General features: G+C 48.0%; 1 protein-coding gene across 1 annotated transcript in view; it reads left to right on the forward strand.

Moving 5' to 3' along the window:
* OBSCN (obscurin, cytoskeletal calmodulin and titin-interacting RhoGEF) overlaps positions 1-17,700 on the forward strand; it is a 244,447-nt gene that overhangs the window by 137,593 nt on the left and 89,154 nt on the right. The window contains exons 48-54 of the mRNA XM_063122933.1: positions 1,223-1,486; positions 4,144-4,407; positions 6,967-7,233; positions 7,546-7,818; positions 11,182-11,448; positions 13,794-14,060; positions 15,198-15,464. Coding sequence (XP_062979003.1) covers positions 1,223-1,486; positions 4,144-4,407; positions 6,967-7,233; positions 7,546-7,818; positions 11,182-11,448; positions 13,794-14,060; positions 15,198-15,464 — 1,869 coding nt within the window. The remainder of the gene's footprint in view (positions 1-1,222; positions 1,487-4,143; positions 4,408-6,966; positions 7,234-7,545; positions 7,819-11,181; positions 11,449-13,793; positions 14,061-15,197; positions 15,465-17,700) is intronic.

Raw genomic sequence — 17,700 nt, forward strand, 5'->3', positions numbered from 1 at the left:
CACAGTGCGCTTTTTGGTCCAGTGGTGTTTTTTGTGTGGTGTTTTTCATACTTTTTTTTTTAATATCCCTTAGCTCTCCCTCCGTTTTTCAAGGAAGAGTTAAAGAACAAGCAAGTTACGGAAGAGGACTCAGTGACACTACGCTGCAAGTTGAGCAAAAATGTCCCAGTGGTGTGGAAGAAAGGGCACAGCCTGCTTAAAGCAGGTGGCAAATACACCATGATGCAGCAAGGGGCTACTGCAGAGTTGATTATCCATTCTGTAGAACCACAGGATGCGGGAGATTATACCTGTGTATGCGGGGACCAGAAAACAACAGCTGTTTTAACTGTACATGGTAAAAACCCATGATAATTTTGATTAGATGCCTTCCTTGTATCACCTCTGAAGAAAGGAAAGGAACCTCTTGTGCAAGCACTGAGTCATTACTGACTCTTGGAGGGACGCCAGCTTTCGCTGACGTTTTCTTGGCAGGCCTTATAGCGGGGTGGTTTGCCGTTGCCTTCCGTGGCCGTGATTACCTTTCCCCCAGCTAACTGGGTACTCATTTTACCGACCTCGGGAGGATGGAAGGCTGAGTCGACCCGAGGCGGCTGTCTGAAACCAGCTTCCACTGGGATTGAACTCAGGCCGTGGGGAGAGTTTCAGCTGCAGAAACTGCCACTTTATCACTCTGTGCCACATGAGGCTCTAGGCATTCACCTCTGAAACCTGAACGTTTTGTGCAATAACTGCATATCTCAACCTTTCACTTTTTATTTATATATTTATAGCCTTGCTTTTATGTTTTAATTTGACTTTACTCCTCCCCACACCCATTTTCATTGTCTTCTCTACAAATAGGTCAAGACCAGCCAGGTTTTTTCCCAGTTCTGCCGCCCCTATTGCTCTTTTCAAAGTCCCATTTACTTTGAGACTGTTCCAATGCTAATAAAAAAACCTGGATCTCGGGATTTGTAGGAGCTTAAAACATCAAGATCAAAGTCAAACTCTAATCCTGAAAGGGTGCCTCATTGGTTCTATTGTAGATTTCGTTTATAGGGCTTCTTCTCCCGAATAAAATTCCGAAGAGCAAAATATTGTACAAGTTCCTATTACAAAAAGCCTGTTTCACCCTTAGTTTTCTATTTTATCCTTTATTTAGTTCTCCTCCCCTTTCCTGGGGCTCAGAGCAGCCGCCTTTGCAAATGCTTACAGTCCCCTCTATGTGTTGTACCCTCAGCCTTACCTGCCCGTTTCGCAGAAGACCTAAGGAGCCAGGAAGTCACCGAAGGCAAAACTGTTGTTCTTCGCTGTAACCTGACCAAGGTGGCGGAAGTTGGCTGGAGGAAAGGGCAACTTGTCCTCAAAGAATGCGAGAAATACACAGTAAAACAAGAAGGCACCATTTCAGAGCTGGTGGTCCACAATCCAGATGAAAAGGACGCAGGAGAATATACCTGTGTTTGTGGAGACCAGCAGAGCACCGCCACCTTAAGAGTCAATGGTAAACAATTCTTGAAAAACCCTCTGGCTTTTTGCACTGGCTTGCAAAGTAACCATTTTGGAATGAGGCTCCTCCCCTTTTTGCATTTGCCTTTCTTTAATCTGTCTCACCTGTGACTCCACTTCCTTTTCCTTTGGAATATCATCCGTCTTTGATGGCTATGTATATAGAGGAAGACCCCTTCGTCATCATCTTGATGTCATCTGACCCTCCTTAAACCAACTACTTTGGGTCCTTTGTGTCTGTCTTCCAGAGAGTCTTTCTTCTGTTCCTCACCTCTATCCTTGCTTAAATCTCATGTGTGTGTGTGTCTCTGCATGTGACCCACTGGTAGTTCATGGAACAGTTCTGGTTGTACCATGTCTGTCGTTCATTTTTGCACCCTGTATGTATTGTATATATCTATGTTTATTTATGTTTCACTGTTGAGCAACATAGGTTGGATCCATGCATACAGACATACACAAGCAAGCAATGTCTTCTGCAGCCACCAAGGAGATGGGAATCAGGTGGAATTGTGTTGTCTGAAGGAGTCCAGCATCTTGACACTGCTCTAATGGGAAACCATGGTTGCCAACTCAGGCAGGCTCGGTTACATGGAAACAACAAGAAACAGAGCTTGACTTTTCAATGGCATTAAGGGCATAAGAAGAGCCCTGATGGATCAGACCCAAGACCTATTAGTCTAGCATTTTCTTCCCAGAGCGGCCAACCAGAGATCCAAATGAGAAGTCCACAAGCAGGACATGAGGGCAATAAGACCCTCTGGCTCATGTTTCCACACAGATTAGTATTGCGAGTCGTACTGCCTCTGATACTGGAGGTAACCTATAGCCATAATGACTAGTAGCCATTGGTAGCGCCATTCTCCATCGCTAAGAAGGTGGATCAAAAGCTCCTTGCATAATCTTCTGCTGGCCGAGTTTCGTAAGAAGTTAAGAATTCTTCCTGGATCAAGGCAGGTTCATCCAGGCCAGCATTCTGCTCCAACAGTGGCCGGCCAGATGACTTCAGGACGTCCACAACCAGGATACGATAGTGATGGCCATCCTTGGTCACTTTTCCCCCAGCGTCCAGTATTATTTAGAGGTGTGCTATTTCTATACATGGAGATTTCATTTAGCCATTATTTCCCCAATTTCCAGTGTTCAGGCTGCAAGTGCTATGGATTATGTAGCCAAAATGGCACCACCCATGCATAAGAGAAATATCGGCAATTTTGGGGAACCCAAAGGTTTGCAGTAGTAATAAAAATATTTAGGGAGAAAGCCCTGGGAGAGGGCACTGAAAGCAGCCCAATGAAGACTGAGTCCTCAGTGGCCACAGAATGACCCCTGACGGTTGTGGGGGAAACCTATTTCTTATGGCTACTAGCTGTAAATAGACAGCTATGTTCCACGGATTTGTTGAACTCTTTTCAAAAGGCATCAAGTGACCTCCCTTCTAGGTTTATCACTTAGTCAAGGTATACTTTCCCCATGGTTTTTTCTATTTCTGAACTTTCTCCTCCCGTTTATGGTCTTCTCTGATTTGTCTCTTTCATCCTGTTTTTCTCTACATCCATCTCAAGATTACACACACGCGTTTGTAACTCTGTACTTGCATTCTGTATCACATCCTCCAGCTTTGCCTGGGCTTTTCAAACAACGCACAGTCAGGATGTTACAGAGGGTAAAATGGCCGCTGTGCGGTTACAGTTGAGAAAGTCCTGATGCCTTGGCAGAATGGAGGAAGAAGCAGGAAGTCCTGATCTTTGATATCGATCTGAACAGGGCTGGAGAATACCCTTGCACCTTGGAAGACCAGTAGATGTCAGGCTCCTTAACAGTTCGTGGTAAAATCGTACCACGCAGATGATGCGGGACGAGTATTTCCTTGGGTTATTACTGTCGGCTTTGAACTCTATCATAGAGTCATGGAATAGTAGAGTTGGAAGGGGCCTATAAGGCCATTGAGTCCAACCCCCTGCTCAATGCAGGAATCCACCCTAAAGCATCCCTGACAGATGGTTGTCCAGCTGCCTCTTGAAGGCCTCTAGTGTGAGAGAGCCCACCACCTCCCTAGGTCATTGGTTCCATTGTTGTACTGCTCTAACAGTCAGGAAGTTTTTCCTGATGTCCAGCTGGAATCTGGCTTCCTGTAACTTGAGCCCATTATTCCGTGTCCTGCACTCTGGGATGATCAAGAAGAGATCGTGGCCCTATCATTCCACGGCAAGTCATTCCTGAAACACATTTTATATCATCATCACTATTATTTATTCCTTCGATTTGTCCCTTGCCTTTCTCCCAAGAAGAATGGCACACGAGGTGGCTATAGCTGTGTTCCTGTTTCAAATCTTTCTGTTGTCTGTGTTCACGTTTCATCACGTTTCTGTAGCATGCATCGATGTCTATGTCTGTTTATTTTTTGAGAAAGTGTATGTAGAGATTACCTTTCATTGTTCCATCATGCTGTCTCCCTTTCACGGTGTTATGCCAATGCCTGGTGAAGTGAATGGAAGTCTCTCCATTAAAATTCAGCAGGCACTGGACAAATTCCCCACAGTATTTTCCATTACTATTCCCGATTCCTCCACTTTCTCCCTGATTTTCCTTCCTGCCACACCACCCAGCTGCCCCTGTGGGACCTTCATGCATTTATTTTGTGTTCCGCAGCCCTCCCACCACAGTTCAAAACGGAATTGAAGGACGTGGGAGCCACCGAAAACGGAACGGCTTCACTACGCTGTGAGCTCACCAAAGTCGCTCCGGTGGCGTGGAAGAAAGAGGAGAAGAAACTAGCAGAAAGTGACAAATACCAAATCAGACAGGAAGGGACTGTTACAGAATTGGTGATCCGTGATTTAGACATTCAGGACACCGGACGTTACACCTGTACATGTGGAGACCAGAATACCACGGCAGTCTTAACGGTCAACGGTAAAACGTGTGAAATAGAATGAGCTAATTAATGTATTGATGGTTAAATACTAGGCATGTGAATGAGGCTTACTTATGTTTCTGCTGAAAATCTTTGGATCATATTCTATGGGCCAGTTCACACATGCATAGGCCTCACTTGATATCAGTGCATTTGATTGATTGCACTAGCAGCAGAATGCTTGATCAGTGTTGGGCCAACGATGACATCGGTTGTCCGGAAAGTTCTGCCTAAGATGGCGCCATTCACACATACACGTCATCACTTGAATGGTACAGTTATCAAGTGATGAAGATATGTGTGTGGCAAACCAGGACTATGTGATTAAAAATAATTAATACGTATTATAAGACCAGTTTCTGGCGATTTATCATTTGTTTTTGATACTTTTAACAACTTTTATTTTCAGAATACTAAAGCCACAAGGATTTGGAGTATTTTGTGTTGACATTTTGAATGTTGAAGACTTGTACGATGTTAAGAATTGCAGTGTTCTAAACACTGAAATGGGAAACACTTAATGGCACATTTCAATTCAAATTTAGAAGCGTTTGAACTAGATTTGAAACGTTCATTCATTTCAGATTCCTTTTTCATCCCCACTAAAGCAGTTTTGCAGCTTGTAATTAAAAATAACATGTTGGACTTATAATTTATAAATTTCACCTTATTAACTACATTTCCTCAATAGATATTTAACCAGATTTCCTTTCAATGTGTGTATACAACTTCAGCAAAAGTGGATCTAAGAAATGTTTTTAGGGTTCATCTCCTCACTCCCACAAATTCTGGGAGACCATTGAACAGATTTCACCAAAATTTACATTTGAGAGGTTTTAAATATAATAAATGCAAACCTGAAAGACAATTTTGGATTCTCCAAAGACTGGAACATACCTAGAAACCCCATATACTGTCCCAGAACTGCAGAAATATTTAGGAAAGAAAAATACTCTCTAAAAGCAAGGTTTAATTTGGAATAAACCATCTTGCGGGAATTATTGAAATTGGTTCTTTAAAAAACCCAGTAACGCTTTTCAGGGGAAGGGGATTGCATGTTAATATAAGTGTATCCACAGTAAAAGTGCACCATTGTCTAAAACATGAAAATATTTTTGGGAAACTCACATTTCAAAGTGTGCATTTTTTTAAAAAAAATAATCTGCATTTTTCAAACTTGATCTCCAGTTCAGGCATGTGCGAACACTAAAAAATAAATAATTCAGGCCTGTTTGTTTTCGGTGTTTTGACTGGGGCAAGTCTGGATGTTTTGCGAACTGAAATAAAAAACCCCATTCATTCCTAGGTTCACTCAGTGTAAGGTAATGTCTTATTGGAGGTCGCTGTCCGGTGAGCAGCTTCAATTCTGTGCCTATGGGAGGAAAATGCAATTAGGCCCCATCTTGACGGCCTCGGGTCTGTGGCCCAGGCTCCTGAATTGGTGCTCCTTTCAGCATCTGCATAATTGCCAATGGCAGAACCATGGCTCTCCTCTCTCTGAGCTTGCTCTGGCTGCCCCGTTCCTGTCCCCCATTTTTTTATTTTTAATATGTGAAGGTTCGCATCTACAGATTAAAAAAAAAACAGGGGGGGCGAGGGAGAGGAATGGGGCAGCCAGAGCAAGCTCAGAAGGAGGAGAGCCGGCTGTCTCATTCCTACCCCCTCCCCGGTGCGTATCCCGGCAGCAGTTGCTGACTCCCGGCTGCCCCATTCCTTTCCTCCCACCCCCCGTTTCTTTAAAATGTATTTATTTATTTACAGTGTGGAGCCCAGAGCTCCCTGTCCGCCCCCTTCCAACACCCTCTTTAATTTTTCTTTTCTTTTCTTCTTTTCTTTTCTTAAAAAGGCTCTGCAGAGACGCAGAGCCTGGCTCCAAGCTAAACAAGTTAGGGTAAGCACCCAACTTTTTTAGCGCGGAGCTTTAGGGCTTTGCCCCTGGATCCCTTTGGAGTGGCGGCTGCGTCATGGTAGATCATCTGCCACCAATCCAGGGGCAAAGTGCCCGGGTAGATGAGCCCTATGGAAGACTGATTCATTTTGGAGCTGAGAACAGAATGGCTTGTGGGTTGTACCCCTGGCAGCTCAATGATGAGCCAAAATTGGATGGCGGTGCCAGCAGCGGCAGATGAGTCCCCCTCCCCCCCACTTACCTGCAGGCGGAGCTCCGGATTGAGGCGATCCTCTTCGCCTCGATCTGCAGTCCCCCCAACTCTCTTCGCCTCCGCCTTTCCTGGAGGCGAATCAGGCCACCTCGCTCCTGCTTCTCTGAACCGAAGAGAAGCGGAGCACAGCCCTACTAGAAGCATGCACCTCTTCTCCGTCACCGTATAGTTAATAATAACAGTTCTTCACCTTGCAGTAAACTCTATAACGTTGCAAGCGACGTTCTTCTCCATAGCATTACCGCTGATGCTTTCTTTGCCTCTTGGATCGAACGATCAGCAATTTGCTCTGCAGTACGAAGGCTCCAGGCTTTCACCTTCCCGGAATGGTTCGTAGGTTCCTCTTCTCGCATGTGAGCACAGTGGCCAATGTTTTGCCTGTTCTTGACTTCACAGCCCTCAAGCCTGAATTCAAGCAACGGCTGAAGAACGAGAAAGCAGAAGAAGGTGGGACAGCCAGGTTCCGCTGCGAGGTAACAGTCGTGAAGGCCCCGGTGGAGTGGAAGAAAGATGGCGTGGCGCTTCACTCTGGACCCAAATATGAAATCAGACAGGAAGGGGCCAGCCATGAGCTCCTTGTTCGCAACCTGGAGCCCAAAGACAGTGGAGAGTATTCCTGCATCACTGGAGATCAAACCACATCTGCAACACTTGCAGTGAAGGGTAAGAGGCAGTGGGAGGGGCCGTAGCTCAGTGGTACAGCCTCTGCTTTGCATGCAGAAGGTGGCAGGTTCGATCCCCGGCATCTCCAGGTAGGGCCAGGAAAGAATTCTGCATGAAACCTTGGAGACCCATTGCTACCAGTCAATGTCATCAATACTGGGCTGAGTGGACCAATGGTCTGGCGATGGATAAGGCAGGATCCTATGTTGCAACGGTCATTACAATAATTTGCTAGTCTAATCCCGTCCTACTGTAAGGCATGTGCTCCCTCACTTCTCCCCTGTCACTGATGACACACTGTGGCCCTTGCAGAACTCGACGTCACCATCCTCAGGGGGCTAAAGAACGCTGAGGTGTTTGAGGAGGAAGACGTCACCTTCGAGTGCAAGGTCTCCCACGACAACGCGAGGGACGTGGAATGGAAGCTAGAGGATGCCGTTCTCCAGAGCCACGAGATGAACGAGATCTCGGTCGAGAAAGGCAGGATCCACACGCTGAGGCTGAAGAAGGTCACTCAGCAAGATTCCGGCACTGTCACCTTCCGAGTGGGACCGTATACCTCCACAGCACAGCTCAAAGTGAAAGGTAATGAGAAGCATGGATGCTGGACCCTGGTTTTGGAGGGCCCTTGGGCATGGGTCTCCTCCCTCTGTTAGTCTGTCTTCTCACCGCCATTGCCACCAGCTGCTCTTCCTCCTCCTCCTCCTCCTCCTTCTTCGCCTCCTCCTCCTCCACCTCCTCCTTTTCCTCCTCCGCCTCCTCCTCCTCCGCCTCCCCCTCCGCCTCCGCCTCCTCCTCCTCCTCCTCCTCCTCCTCCTCCTCCACCTCCTCCTCCTCCTCCTTCTCCGCCTCCTTCTCCGCCTCCTCCTCCTCCGCCTCCTCCTCCGCCTCCTCCTCCTCCTCCGCCTCCTCCTCCTCCTCCTCCTCCTCCACCTCCTCCTCCTCCTCCGCCTCTTTCTCCGCCTCCTCCCCCTCCGCCTCCTCCTCCGCCTCCTCCTCCTCCTCTGCCTCCTCCTCCTCCTCCTCCTCCACCTCCTCCTCCTCCGCCTCCTCCTCCACCTCCTCCTCCTCCGCCTCCTCCTCCGCGTCCTCCGCCTCCTCCTCCTCCGCCTCCTCCTCCTCCTCCTCCTCCACCTCCTCCTCCTCCACCTCCTCCTCCTCCTCTGCCTCCGCCTCCTCCTCCTCCGCCTCCTCCTCCACCTCCTCCTCCTCCGCCTCCTCCTCCGCGTCCTCCTCCTCCTCCTCCTCCTCCTCCTCCGCCTCCTTCTCTGCCTCCTCCTCCTCCTCCTCCTCCTCCTCCTCCTTCGCCTCCTCCTCCTCCGTCTCCTCCTTTTCCTCCTCCTCCTCCTCCTCCTCCTCCTCCTCCGCCTCCTCCTCCTCCTCCTCTGCCTCCGCCTCCTCCTCCTCCGCCTCCTCCTCCACCTCCTCCTCCTCCGCCTCCTCCTCCGCGTCCTCCTCCTCCTCCTCCGCCTCCTCCTCCTCCTCCTCCTCCTCCTCCTCCTCCTTCTCTGCCTCCTCCTCCTCCTCCTCCTCCTCCTCCGCCTCCTTCTCCTCCTCCTCCTCCTCCTCCGCCTCCTTCTCCGCTTCCTCCTCCTCCGCCTCCTCCTCCGCTGCCTCCGCCGTCTGGGCCAGGGTGAGAGGCAGGGGAACAAGCAAATTGCAATAGTGGAGAGGAGGAACAACTCCCGGGGGCTCTTCTCATTGGCCACCTGCTGGGGTGTGGGATCTCGGCGGCTGCCCAACCATACCTACCCTTAACTCTGAGCTTGACCACCCCACCATATGGTTGATATCAAGAACATAGGGAGACATTTTTTCTCCCTCCCTCAAAATACTAGAACCCCATCCCATGAAGGTGATTGGTGGGAGATCCAGGACAAATAAAAGGAAGGACTTCTTCACACAGAGCAGAGTTAAAATTATGGAACTCACTACCACAAGATGTGGTGATGGCCACCAATTTGGATGGCTTTAGAAGGGAATTGGATAAATTCCTGAAGGAGAAGGCTGTCAATGGCTACTAGCCCTGATGGTTGCGTGCTATCTCCAGTATTCGAGGCAGTAAGCCTGCGTGCACCTGTTGCTGGGGAACATGGGTGGGAGGGTGCTGTTGCACCATGTCCTGCCTTGTTGGTCCCTGGCCGACGGCTGGTGGTCCACTGTGTGAACAGAGTGCTGGACTAGATGGACCCTTGGTCTGATCCAGCAGGGCTCTTCTGATGTTCTTATGTTCTTCACTATTAAGCAAATGAACTCATTTGGTTACCTAAAATGTCTTAATGTCATAAAATTATACAGGGGTAAACCAAAATAAAAGGCTGAGTTCAAGCACATTAATTTCTGAGTGGCCACCCTAAGACCTATTACCTACCATGGCCCATTTATACAGCACTACGTAGCTTACTACCAACAAGGAGGCCAAATGATGTTTTGACATTCTTTTCAAGGAATGGGCCACACATATAAGAGAATTAACTGGCATAATTGTTATAGGCAGGGTTGATATCATGAGATCTGAGATGATCACAGAGAATGAAGCCCTGTGCAGGTGTTACTCTTACCCAGCTCATGAGCAAGGGATGCTGCACAGCTCTGCCCCAGCTGTCATTCATGTTCATTAGCCCTCCGCTTCCCTGGCTGCTGTGTGTTCAGCACAAAAATCTACAGAGAAGAGACCTTTGTTCATACAGTTGGGTTGAGTTTAGAGGTGTACAAAATTATGCATGGTGCATGGAGAAAGTGGATAGGGAGACATTTCCCCCCTCTCTCATAATACTAGAAGCCAGGGTCATCCCATTCAGGACAGTTATTATTATTATTATTATTTATTTATATAGCACCATTAATGTACATGGTGCTGTACAGAGTAAAACAGTAAATAGCAAGACCCTGCCGCATAGGCTTACATTCTAATAAAATCATAATAAAACAATAAGAAGGGGAAGAGAAGGCACCAAACAGGCACAGGGTAGGGTAAAACTAGCAGTATAAAGTCAGAACAAAATCAAGTTTTAAAAGCTTTAGGAAAAAGAAAAGTTTTTAGCTGAGCTTTAAAAGCTGCGATTGAACTTGTAGTTCTCAAATGTTCTGGAAGAGCGTTCTAGGCGTAAGGGGCAGCGGAAGAAAATGGACGAAGCCGAGCAAGGGAAGGAGAGACCCTTGGGCAGGTGAGAAACATGGCATCAGAGGAGCGAAGAGCGAAGTTAGAAGGAAGGACTTCTTCACACAGAGCATAGTCAAACTATGGGATCCACAAGAAGTAGAGATGGACACCAATTTGGATGGCTTTCAAAGGGGATTGGGCAAATTCATGATGGATAAGGCTATCAATGACTACTAGCCCTGATGGCTACCTGCTACCTTCAGCATCACAGCCAGCATGCCTATGTACACAAATTGCTGGGGAACATGGGCAGACAGGCACTGTTGTACTCATGTCCTACTTCTGGGGTTCTCACGAACAGCTGGTTGGCCACTGTGTGAACAGAACGCTGGACTAGATGATATTATTATTATTATTATTATTATTATTATTATTATTATTACTTATATACCGCCCCCATAGCCAGGGCTCTCTGGGTGGTTTACAGAAATTCTAAAAAATTAAGATAAAAACGAGTATACAAAATTTAAAATTCTAAAACACAGAACATACACACCTAAAGCAAAGATAGACTCTTTGTCTGACCCGGCAGGGCTCTTCTTATGACATGTTAGAACAAGCATTGTGATTCTATAAGACTGAATGTAAATAAAGCAACGTTTAGAAAGTAACACTGAATTCTAAATTTGCAAAATGCATCCCATCATTCATGCAAAACCCTCAATTTCATCTTGAGTCTAGAACCTACTGCCTAAGGCAGAATGGTGAACCCTATTTTCTTCCAGTTCCTTGCTGTTCTTTTTTTATATATATATATAAAAAACCCTTCATATTTGCATTTTCAGCACCGCTTCCCAAATTTAAAGAGGAACTAGTGAACAAAGACTTCCAAGAGGACAGCACAGCTATCCTGAAATGCGAAGTCTCCCAGCCCAACGTCTCTGCGACGTGGAAGAAGGGCGCCCAAGTGATTTCTCCAAGCTCCAAATATGAAATCAAGCAAGAAGGAACAATACATTCTTTAAAGATTTATAATTTAAAGCCAGAGGACTCTGGCAAATACACCTGTGACATCGGGAACCAGAAAACCACAGCAACTGTCTCTGTGGAAGGTAGGGATTTACTAAGCAAGAAGGTCTCGTCAATTGTACAGTCACAATCATGCAGTTCTCCTTAATTGCCTTTCAACTAAAAAACCCAGATTGTTCTTTATACTAACTAAACTTTCTCACGATGAGCTTTCAGTTATAGTGCCCCTGGGCAGATGGGCACCTGACAACCATAAGTCTTAGATTCTAAGGGGTAGAGTGTATGGATATCTATTCACACCTCCAGCCCTGTAATCAGGGCCAGAACTACCATTAAGCGGAATGAAGTGGTCACCTTAGGTGGCCGATATTGGAGGACAGAACTGTGGGTGCCATGCAGCCCGTCCTGCATCCCCTCAACTGCCCTGTGGCCCTCAGATATGGTGGAAGATGCTAGCCCATCCACAGGATTGATGTAATTTTTAGTCCAGTCAGCTTCTGCACATGCAATGGGAAAGGAGGTCGTATCGTCCTTTGCCACAGGCAGAAAAATGTCTTGGGCCAGTTCTGCCTGTAATATGCCACCTTGGCCTATTGATCACTGGTAGGTGGGGACGGTAGAAGCAGGTAGCATGACACGCACCATGACTGTGGCTTTGAGGTGGATCCCTGCATGGAGCAGGGGGTTGGACTCGATGACCTTATAGGCCCCTTCCAGCTCTATGATTCTATGATTCAATTACTGTTTTTAAAGCTCAATTGAAAATGTTTCTTTTTCCCCCTACAGCTTTTAGAACTTGACTTTGTTCTTTCTTCCACACTATTAGTTTTATTGCCCCCCTGTGCCTATCTGGTGCATTCTCTTCCCTCTTATTGTTTTATTATGATTTTATCAGAATGTAAGCCTATGGGGCCGGGTGTTGCTGTTTTATTCTGTTACTATGTACAGCACCGTGTGCATTGATGGTGCTATATAAATAAATAAATAAAGTAATAGGAAGACAGAAACATCTAGGCAAACACTTCTACCTTTTCCTTCCTCTTAAGGTCAGCACTAGGTTGCACAATTTATTTATTTATTTATTTATTACATTTTTATACCGCCCGATAGCCGAAGCTCTCTGGGCGGTTCACAAAAATTAAAACCATCATAAAACAACCAACAGGTTAAAAGCACAAATACAAAATACAATATAAAAAGCACAACCTGGATAAAACCACGTAGCAAAATTGATATAAGATTAAAATACAGAGTTAAAACAGTAAGATTTAAATTTAAGTTAAAATTAATTGTTAAAATACTGAGAGAATAAAAAGGTCTTCAGCTGGCGACGAAAGGAGTACAGTGTAGGCACCAGGCGGACCTCTCTGGGGAGCTCATTCCACAACCGGGGTGCCACAGCGGAGAAAGCCCTCCTCCTAATAGCCACCTGCCTCACTTCCTTTGGCAGGGGCTCACGGAGAAGGGCCCCTGTAGATGATCTTAAGGTCCAGGCAGGTACATATGGGAGGAGGCGTTCCTTCAAATAACCTGGCCCCAAACCGTTTAGGGCTTTAAATGTCAATACCAGCACTTTGAATCGGGCCCGGACCTGGACTGGCAGCCAATGAAGTTGTAAAAGGACTGGCGTAATGTGATCTCGCCGGTCAGTCCCTGTTAGTAAACGGGCTGCTCTGTTTTGTACCAGCTGAAGCTTCCGGACCGTTTCCAAAGGCAGCCCCACGTATAACGCATTGCAGTAATCCAAACGAGAGGTTATCAGAGCATGGATCACTGTAGCTAGGCTATCTCTATCCAGATAAGGGCGCAGTTGGTATATCAACCGAAGCTGATAAAAGGTGCTCTTTGCCAATCTCAAATGGGCTCTGAAGGCCTTGGAAGTCCTGTAGGATGTCATGCCAGGGGGCTTCTGGAGGGGACACCACCCATCAGCATTACACTTTTCCTTGCCTATGTCAGCACAACACAAATAACATGACATTTTTCTGTTGTGTTGCTCTGGGACTGGGAGAGGAGGGCACCCTTTTATTTTGCAATGCCAGCGGCTGCTGTAGCTGCCAACCACCAGTGCAAAAAAGCGTGTGTGCACTAGTAGGAACCATCTCCCCCCCCCCCCCTTGTAGGTTCTCCATTGATGAGGACAGATTAGGAGATTGTGAGACATTCAAGTGTAACACCCCATCACCTGTGACGCCCGGGAACGCAGAGCAAGTAATGGGAGAGGCTTAGAACGGAGGCATTCTCCTTCTTCGTTCATAACTGTGAACTACCTGGTTATGTATGTTAACCTGGGTTTTTTTATTATCTCCATATTTGTTAGACTCGAATGATTGCCAACCTGCTTCTCATCCATAATTGAGAACTGCGTCCACCAGAAATTTGTCGTTAGCTCAACATTCCCTTTTCTTTCTCCCTGTGTGATGTTCAGCCACCCCGGCCCTTTTTGAAGTCCATCTTGAGAGCCAGGAGGCCGAGGAAGGCTCGATGGTCAACCTCCTGGCTGAGCTCTCCAAACCTGACGTGCCTGTGAAGTGGACAAAAGGATCGGCCAAACTGCGGCCCAGCGAAAAGTACGAGATGAGGCAAAGGGGTTCCACCGTGGAGCTCCTCATTCATGATGCACAACCGGAGGACTCTGGGGACTATACCTGTGACTCAGGTGACCAGCAGACCACAGCATCGTTGCTTGTCAAAGGTGAGGAGGGTGGGTGGGTACTTTCCGGTCAACTCTGCTACTAGCACTGGTCTTGCATGTGGGAAGAATTATTTATTTTATTTTATTGCATTGCATTTGTATACCGCCCCATAGCTGAAGCTCTCTGGGCAGTTCACATAAGATAAACACCTAAAAACAATATGCAAAAATTAAAAACCACAAAAACATGCAAAATGCACATACATTGAAAACCGCTATAACAGCTTTACAAATGATGAGCCAAAAAACAGACCCAGGCTCATTACATATTGCTAAATGGCTGGGAGAACAGAAAAGTCATAGAATCATAGAATCATAGAATAGTAGAGTTGGAAGGGGCCTCTAAGGCCATCGAGTCCAACCCCCTGCTCAATGCAGGAATCCACCCTAATGCATCCCTAACAGATGGCTGTCCAGCTGCCTCTTGAAGGCCTCTGGTGTGGGAGGCCACCTCCCTAGGTAACTGGTTCCATTGTCGTACTGCTCTAACAGTCAGGAAGTTTTTCCTGATGTCCAGCTGGAATCTGGCTTCCTTTAACTTGAGCCCGTTATTCCGTGTCCTGCACTCTGGGAGGATCGAGAAGAGATCCTGGCCCTCCTCTGTGTGACAACCTTTTAAGTATTTGAAGAGTGCTATCCTGTCTCCCCTCAATCTTCTCTTCTCCAGGCTAAACATGCCCAGTTCTTTCAGTCTCTCTTCATAGGGCTTTGTTTCCAGACCCCTGATCATCCTGGTTGCCCTCCTCTGAACCCGCTCCAGCTTGTCTGCGTCCTTCTTGAATTGTGGAGCCGAGAACTGGACGCAATACTCTAGATGAGGCCTAAGAGAGGAACTAGTACCTCACGCAGTCTTGACCCGGCGCCGAAAGGATGACAATGTTGGCGCTAGGCGGGCCTCATCAGGGAAATGCACATATCACACACTCTCCTCCTTCTCCCATTGCATGCACCCACATGAAGTCCCCATTCCTGTAGCCTGTCTAAATCTTAAAATCCTTTCTCGGCTGCCTTTAAGAGGAGCGATCCTTTGCGATCTCCCAAACGCCCCTAGAATGAGCGGACTGAATCAGAGTACCCCAGTTAGCAAGGAACGGTTACCAATCACCATGTTTGATTTCTCCCTTCCTCTTCCTTCAGCTTTGCCCGTGCTTTTTATCAAGTCCCTTGAGAATCAGGAGGCTGAAGAAGGGGGCACCGTCACCCTGAGCTGTGAGGTCTCCAAACGCGGTGCCCCTGTGCAGTGGGAAAAGGACGGGCAGCCGCTCCGGTCCGGTGACAAGTACAAGATGACGCAAGTAGGCGCTGTGGTGGAACTGACTGTGTGCAAGCTGAGTGCTGGCGATGGCGGGGAGTACAGCTGCAACACAGGAGACCACAAGACGACGGCCATGCTGCTGGTGAAAGGTGGGGCTTTGCGTCGTCCTTTGGGAAGACTGTTTCTAGCAGGACTGGGCAGGACTAGAGCCGGTGTGGTATAACAGTGAGGGATGAGTGGGGTAACAATGCTCAACAGCTCGGCTGTTGTCGGGGGCTGCCCCTTTTCAGCATGTAACACCTTTGCTGAGGGGACTGCACTGGCTGCCTATTTCCTACCAGGCCAGGTTTAAGGCTTTGCTATTGGTGTATAGAAAATTGGTGTAAGAGAAGAGAAGATTGAGGGGAGACATGAGAGCACTCTTCAAATACTTGAAAGGTTGTCACACAGAGGAGGGCCAGGATCTCTTCTCGATCCTCCCAGAGTGCAGGACACGGAATAAGGGGCTCAAGTTAAAGGAAGCCAGATTCCAGCTGGACATCAGGAAAAACATCCTGACTGTTAGAGCAGTACGACAATGGAATCAGTTACCTAGGGAGGTGGTGGGCTCTCCCACACCAGAGGCCTTCAAGAGGCAGCTGGACAGCCATCTGTCAGGGATGCTTTAGGGTGGATTCCTGCATTGAGCAGGGGGTTGGACTCGATGGCCTTGTAGGCCCTTCCAACTCTGCTATTCTATGATTCTGTGATTCTATAAAGCCTTCAACAAGTTGGGACCAGGATATTTGAGAGACTGACTTCTCCCTTATCAGCCTGGCCGGTCGCTGAGGTGCTTGGACAGGGCGCCCCGGTGATTCTTCTTTGTGGTCTCTGTGCATCACACATGTGTGCTCTACAGCTGCATGGAGCTTCATAGAATTGTAGAATAGCAGAGTTGGAAGGGGCCCCTTGCTCAATGGGGTTGACAGATGGTTGGCCAGCTTCCTCTTGAAGGCCTCTAGGGTGGGAGAGCCAATCCTGGATTAACCTTTAAGCAATATAAGCACATGCTTAGAGCACTGGGGAAGGCGGCACCACAGAGTACCGGTACCATAGCTGTAGCCATCTAATTTTAAGGAATTCCAGATTCATAGAAAGTGCCTAGCGCCATATTCTAAGAGCAGCATTTATTTATTATTATTTGTCCTTTATTTTATTACACCTAATCTATCAGCTTTAGGCTCTATGTGTCCCACGACGTCATCTGACATCTGAGATAACTTTCTGACAATCTTTGTCTCAACATATACCTAGAATTCAGTATATTTGACTGTCTTACCAACGTTTTCTGCATGAATTTCAGTGTTTTTTATCATCATGGCGTGGGAAAAACTTGAAGAAAACTGAGTTTTTTAATGTCTTATTTCACCTTCAGCACTTATTGAGTCTTAGGCCGTTGCTAGACAAGGACTTAGCCCGTTGTGAGGCCTGGGCTCCCTGCTGTGCATCCAGATGACACACAGGGGATCCCGGGGTCAGGCCGGGCTAAGTCCTCCCTTGACCCGGGATAACCGGATCCGCTTATGGCCCGGCTTTTCCACAGCCCCGGGCTCAGCCCCGGGCTAGCGACTTCCGTGGCTTTTCCTGGCTGCTCGCTTACTCGCGAGTAGCCGGGAGAAGCCGTGCACTGGGCACAGCACTCCATAGGAGCACTGTGCCCATTGGCCGGGGGGGGAGATGGGGGCCGGGGGAAAGAGCGGACCCGGCAGGAGAGATGGGAGGGGGGGAAGAGCAGAGCCAGGGGGGGGAGATCATGGACGGGGGCGCGCGGAGAGGGCATCAGACATGGCGGATTGGGGGGGAAGAAGAACGGGGCCAGGGTATAGCAAGCGGGGACGGGCATGGCGAGCGGGGACGGGCATGGCGAGCAGGGACGGGCATGGCGAGCGGGGGAAGGATGGGCGAGTGAGCGGGCAGGGGGGCATCAGACATTGCGGGGGGAAATCAGGGGCAGGGGGAGCAGGGAACCCTTTATTTTATTTTTTAAAAAAGGACTTTTCCGTTGGTGCGCTCCTGTGCACATGGCCCTTTAAGTCCAAAAGAAAATGGCTGACGCGACGGGGCTTTCCCTTACCCCATCGCGTGTTACGTGTAGAAAAGGGCAACGGCCCGCGCTAGCTGTAGCGCGGCGTCGCCCCTACTCCCCACCGGATTATCAGGTAGGTCTAGCAAGGCCCTTAATGTCTTTTTGGGTAAGCAATGGAAGGGCCAAGGGGGCACCATGATGGGGCTGTGCTTAGGGCAGTAGCTGGCCTTAATCCGGCCCTGGGGAGATCGTGGGCTGCTAGGTCGTGTCGTACTGCTCTAACAGTCAGGACGTTTTTCCTGATGTCCAGATTCGGGAAC

The sequence above is a fragment of the Elgaria multicarinata genome, chromosome 1 (genome assembly GCF_023053635.1).
Source record: "Elgaria multicarinata webbii isolate HBS135686 ecotype San Diego chromosome 1, rElgMul1.1.pri, whole genome shotgun sequence".
In the NCBI taxonomy this organism is placed as follows: Eukaryota; Metazoa; Chordata; class Lepidosauria; order Squamata; family Anguidae; genus Elgaria; species Elgaria multicarinata.